This window comes from Chanos chanos, chromosome 9 (genome assembly GCF_902362185.1).
Source record: "Chanos chanos chromosome 9, fChaCha1.1, whole genome shotgun sequence".
Classification (NCBI taxonomy): domain Eukaryota; kingdom Metazoa; phylum Chordata; class Actinopteri; order Gonorynchiformes; family Chanidae; genus Chanos; species Chanos chanos.
In genome coordinates, this window is record NC_044503.1 from 842,718 (window position 1) to 848,842 (window position 6,125).

A 6,125-nucleotide genomic window follows, 5' to 3' on the forward strand; every position below is an offset into this window, starting at 1 on the left:
TGCCTACGTACACCTCACAGTAACACTGCCTACATACACCTCACAGTAACACTGCCTACATACACCTCACAGTAACACTGCCTACGTACACCTCACAGTAACACTGCCTACGTATACCTCACAGTAACACTGCCTACATACACCTCACAGTAACACTGCCTACATACACCTCACAGTAACACTGCCTACATACACCTCACAGTAACACTGCCTACGTACACCTCACAGTAACACTGCCTACATACACCTCACAGTAACACTGCCTACATACACCTCACAGTAACACTGCCTACATACACCTCACAGTAACACTGCCTACGTACACCTCACAGTAACAAGCCTTTGGAGGGCGGAGAGAGACAGAGAGAATATAAAGTATATTGTATATCATTTCCACAAGGACTATACTGAACGTGAAACTTTATCTCCCCACACATTAGACCAAATGGGTAGGTATTCTACAGATGTATAACATGTCAAACCGGAGCATAACGACAGCTGGGCTGACACACCCCCTTCCTCTTTATCAACCTATGACAGACAAGGTGACCTTCCTGCTGTCATCACGGACAAGTCGTTCACCATGGAAACAGGGATTTAGCAATGAGGTCAGCGCCCCCTTGGCAAGTGTTAGTGACCTCCAGCAATAGTCATCTGAGAACAAAACCATTTCGTCTCCATGTGTGTGTATATATATATATACACACACACACACACACACACACATATATATATATACACACACACACACACATATATATATATACACACACACACACACACACACATATATATATATATATACACACACACACACACACACACATATATATATATATATACACACACACACACACACACACACACACATACACACACACACACACACACACACACACACACACACATATATATGTATATATATATATATATATATATATATATATATATATATATATATATACACACACAGACATATATATAATTGCATTTATATAGATATATGTCACTTCTGTATAAATGTTACAGAGTGTGTTCAAAAGATGGTCTATAATCTTCAGAAGAGATTGAAGTAAAAAGATCTTGGGAGTTATTTTTAGACAGAAAATTAGCCACTGTATTCATTCCATTATCTGTGCTGTAACAGACTCAGAACCAAAGAGGGATGGCTCATTACTGACCCTGAATCAGTCAGAATGGAAACACTGTGTCTGCAGACCCTGCATGTTCCATTACCACTGTAATCCCCAGAGTGCCATCCTCTCTCCCCTAATCCAAATTAAAATTTGCACGCTTGGCCACAGTAAGATTGGTATCAGTCAACTGGGCGCTGTGTCAAAGGACGTTGGGATTATGGGCTTGTATTTAGCCACTAAGTTACACACGGTGTTCCTGCCCCACCTCTAAAAATACACCACAGGACATCTACTGAGCACCATGCTCTGACTCATTAACGCGGCGTTAAAACATAACTTAACACATTCACCTTTAGATAACCTAGTTCCTAAAACTCTAACAGGTCACATGAATAATCACGGCTAAAATCATCCAGCAGTCGTACTGTCCTTTGGTGAGAACAGAATAAAACCTGAAAAAAAAGGAGTTTGTGTTTGTGTTACTTAAAAAAATGTCTTCAGTCTGGAAGCTGAGATGTCATTTTGAGAATATAAATCTGGAACTTAGCATAGTGTTAACAGAGGTATATATGCAAAGTTTTCTCTTTCTTTTTTAAATTATTATAAAGTTATCAGTTTTCAGAATTGCTTTTGTAATCTTTCTAGTTCATCAGAGCACAAACATACTCACATTTAAATGCAAATCTGTATTAGGTCCCTGCATATGACCCAGGGTGGTAAAATAAATGGTTTCAAAAGCACACACACACACACACACACACACAGAGAGAGAGAGAGAGAGATACAGAGACAGAGACAGAGAGCAAGAGAGAGAGAGAATATGACATAGTTTGTGCTGGAATCTGAGGATCATCTCCTTCAGAGAAAGACTGAGTTTTAACCCTCAGTCAGAGAAAGACTGATTTTTAAATCTCCGTCAGAGAAAGACTGATTTTTACACCTCCGTCAGAGAAAGACTGATTTTTACACCTCCGTCAGAGAAAGACTGATTTTTACACCTCCGTCAGAGAAAGACTGATTTTTACACCTCCGTCAGAGAAAGACTGAGTTTTAACCCTCCGTCAGAGAAAGACTGATTTTTACACCTCCGTCAGAGAAAGACTGATTTTTACACCTCCGTCAGAGAAAGACTGATTTTTACACCTCCGTCAGAGAAAGACTGATTTTTACACCTCCGTCAGAGAAAGACTGATTTTTACACCTCCGACTGATTCCAGACTCAGAGAGACTGAGTTTTACAGAGTCATTCATGAGCCTGTGGATTACAACATGAATGAGCCACTCAGACAACAAGCAGCAAACAGAAGCAGCACGCAGCAGACACACTTTCAGCTGTAATCACACAGAACCATCTCCTGATGTCTGTGTGAAATGATTCAGTCACACAGTCATACTCTACAGTTACAGACCAAAAATGTATGAATTACCTGCTCCGTGAGGCTCCCTCATGCTGCCCGGGGCAGGACTGGAGACTGTGACCTGACAGGGGCTCTGATCAGCTAATGTGTCTAAACCTGGCAGGATGAGCACAGGTTAATCCTATTAGAGAGAATATCTCATGCCTGAGCAGCAGAGTGCTGCAGCAACGCTGGGGGATCAGAACCACAGACACGTGCCTCATCGACAGCGTCCCGGACGGCCAATCACACCACACCCCACGGAACAGGCAGCACGGAGCATCGCCCTTCTCTGTTTTCTTCTCTTAATTAATTCACTGCTTAACTGCCCTCAGCCCATGTCTCCACCTCCAGTGAAAAGACATAAAGTAACAAAAACTAAAGCTACTATTACTATTGTTATTACTATTATAATTATTTTTAACGACAACAGCACTGACTATAACAATAATAATAATTGTTGTTCTTGTTCTTGTCACACATGTACGAACATACATGATCAGATGCATCAGATGTGTGATCATCTGAAAAGGAGAGAATAAATAAATGGGTTAAATATAGATAAGGGGAGATGGCTATTAAAAAAAAAACTTCATTAGTTCACTAGTAAAAACATTATTATTTCTGTCAGTGTTTAATTTTTACCGCCTCTCAGGAGTCAGCATGCTAAAATATGAAACAGCCGACACGAATGGACCCACACACGCTGGGGGTCACATTTGGACGTCACACGGGAAGGGGACCTGCACACAGGTAATCTGGCGTTTCAAGGCGATAGGGACTATGTGAAAATGAAAATGTTAACTGACTGAAAAGAAAAGAAAACATGATTGTACGAATGCAATTCTAGATTGTGTGGGTTGGCGTTGATTTAATGATTCCAGTTATCATAAACTATTGAAACTATTTGAGTCCAAAATTGTTTCACTTGTGGTATGTTCATGCTGAAATAAAACTATTTAACAGAAATTATGAGAGAACTTGCGCATGTTCTGCTCCTTTTTCTTGCCATTTACAAATCATATTGTTGACGTGAGAATGACACACTAGCGTGTGTTCTATTACTCAGAGAGACGACGTCTGCGTCTATCTGATAGAGCGTTCTTGATTGGAGGAGCACTCGGGTCAAAGTTGAGCGCGCTGAGAGGTGCGTAGAATTTTGAACATGGCGGTGAGTAACCTAATGCTCCACTTGCGCGGGATAAACATTTTAATTCTGACACTTTGCTGGCCTCTGGTGTGGAACGGGATACGGCAAATGATGACAGTTATAATACTCTATAACATATGTGATTATGTTTTTAAGAAAATCCTCCTTTGCTAAATTAAAAACGGTGTAATATAAATCAGGTCATTGTGTGGCTAGCATGCTTGCTAAGGGAAATGAATGAGGAGTCGGTTAAACTGAGGAGCGTAAATTAGCTAAGCTAACGGATTGTCATTGAAATTGTAGGACAAAGAGAAGAAGAAGAAGGAGAGTATATTTGACCTGTCGAAGTACATCGATAAACCTATCCGAGTGAAGTTTCAGGGCGGACGTGAAGGTGAGCCAACCATAACCGAACCGGTTTCCTAAGCCGCTGGTTAAACTTACTTATTTTTGGCTACGATAACTCCAAGTACCTAAATTCAGCGGAAAGTGTATCTTCAACATATTGATGACGTTTCTTCAATTTATAAATTATACTTCGCTTGTCGTTTCTTCGTGCCATATAGCAGGCAGTCTCTTAGCAACCGTTAACAGGTGTCACAGACTATTCATTGCGCGTGCTTATTGCACTGAGGTTGGCAAAACTTAGTACACACGTGAGCTGGACTTTTGTAAACAAATATTTATCTACCTCAGTTTCATGTCCCAGATATTTGACAGTGGAGTTTTTCTGTCCCTGTTTCAGCAAGTGGCGTCTTAAAAGGCTTTGATCCTCTTCTCAACCTGGTATTGGACGGAACCATCGAATACATGCGTGGTATGCACACGTCACTAAAAACAAAACGAAACATGACCAGTGTCCATTAGGCAGATTATATTTTTCACTACCTTATAATCACATTCTCAAGTAATTTCTGGTGCTAGAACTGCTTTATTATGGAATACAGTCTGTCTTTTCCTTTTCTCATTTTTGCCATTATTTTAACGTTCTTGAACATGTTTTCCATTCATACTGCACATGCTCCTCTGTGGAGTGTGTCCTGTGTGTGGAGGTTGTAGTTCTAACCTGTTGTCCCTCTGTGCAGATCCTGATGACCAGTACAAGCTGACTGAAGACACCAGGCAGCTGGGCTTGGTGGTGTGTCGGGGAACGTCAGTGGTGCTGATCTGCCCACAGGACGGGATGGAAGCCATTCCAAACCCCTTCATCCAGCAGCAAGAGGGATGAGACACAGCTGTGTACCTCTTCTCCCTCACACACACACACACACACACACACACACACAGACACATACACAGACACATACACACACACAGACACACACACACACACACACACACACACAGACACATACACACACACACACACACACACACACACACACACACACACACACACTCGGCTCTCCTCTCACACACACACTCTCAGCTCTCCTCACACACACACACACACACGCACAACTTGCCCCTCTCATGCAAACACACACACATGCACACACAACTTCCCCCTCTCATGCAAACACACACACATGCACACACAACTTCCCCCTCTCATGCAAACACACATGCACACAGCCCGTGAGTTTTCTTCTGATGTGTGTTTCTGTCAGAGTCTTCCGTAGAGAAGACTCACTGAAAACGTTTTGAGTTGTTCAGTGCAGAGTCGTGAGAGTGCCACACAGAGGATCTGCTCCAGCAGATTCAGACTCACACACGGGTCACACGCGTCGTTCTTCGGTGGAGGCCTGTTTAGTTTCATTTTGTTTCTAAGTTGGCTGGAAGAGTGACGTATGTTTTCTGTTGAATTTGAGAAAGATTTTGTGCTTTGATTATTTTATAAAATAAATGTTCTTCTAATTTTGAGATTGTGGGGTTGAGTTGAGTCCAGGTGTTTTCTTGCAGATCTCTGTGCTGAGCAGATGGGAAGTGAATGTGTTTTTTTTGGACTTTAGTTTATCTGGGACAAACACTGCTGAGAGAGCCCTGCTGAAAGCTGACCTGTTTATGAGCTCTCTGTATTTTCACCATCGATTTCTTTTTTCAATTGTCTGTTGTTCTTTTGATAAAACATCTCAACTTCAAGATGATTTCCAAATATTTTTTTTTAGTCCTTTCAGAATGGAAGGTCATTTATGGAGTATTCTGACCTTGTGTTGAGTTATTAAACCCATTTTAAACGTATGTTTTTGTTTGGTTCAGTGTACTGGAACAGAGGTTGAATCCATGTAGTCCCTTTCTCCGGACTCACAGAATAACATTTACTCAATAAACTCCTTTTTGTGCTCGTCCTGATTATTCTAAAACGGTAGCGTTGTGAAAAATCAGATTACTCCTCAAACACCGTATGACGGTAATCACTCTTTCATTAGAGAAAAAGACATCAAATCAGTCTTCAGTTCTCGTCTCTGACACTAGAGGGCAATATCTAGCTATTTCGGATTA

General features: G+C 41.3%; 1 protein-coding gene across 1 annotated transcript; it reads left to right on the plus strand.

Moving 5' to 3' along the window:
* Window positions 1-3,690: 3,690 nt before the first annotated feature.
* On the plus strand, window positions 3,691-4,975 carry lsm7 (LSM7 homolog, U6 small nuclear RNA and mRNA degradation associated). Its single transcript, XM_030784776.1, has 4 exons — window positions 3,691-3,704; window positions 3,987-4,077; window positions 4,429-4,500; window positions 4,769-4,975. The coding sequence occupies exons 1-4, from the start codon at window positions 3,699-3,701 to the stop codon at window positions 4,909-4,911; spliced, it is 312 nt and encodes a 103-aa protein (XP_030640636.1). The 5' UTR covers window positions 3,691-3,698; the 3' UTR covers window positions 4,912-4,975.
* The last annotated feature ends 1,150 nt before the right edge of the window (window positions 4,976-6,125 follow it).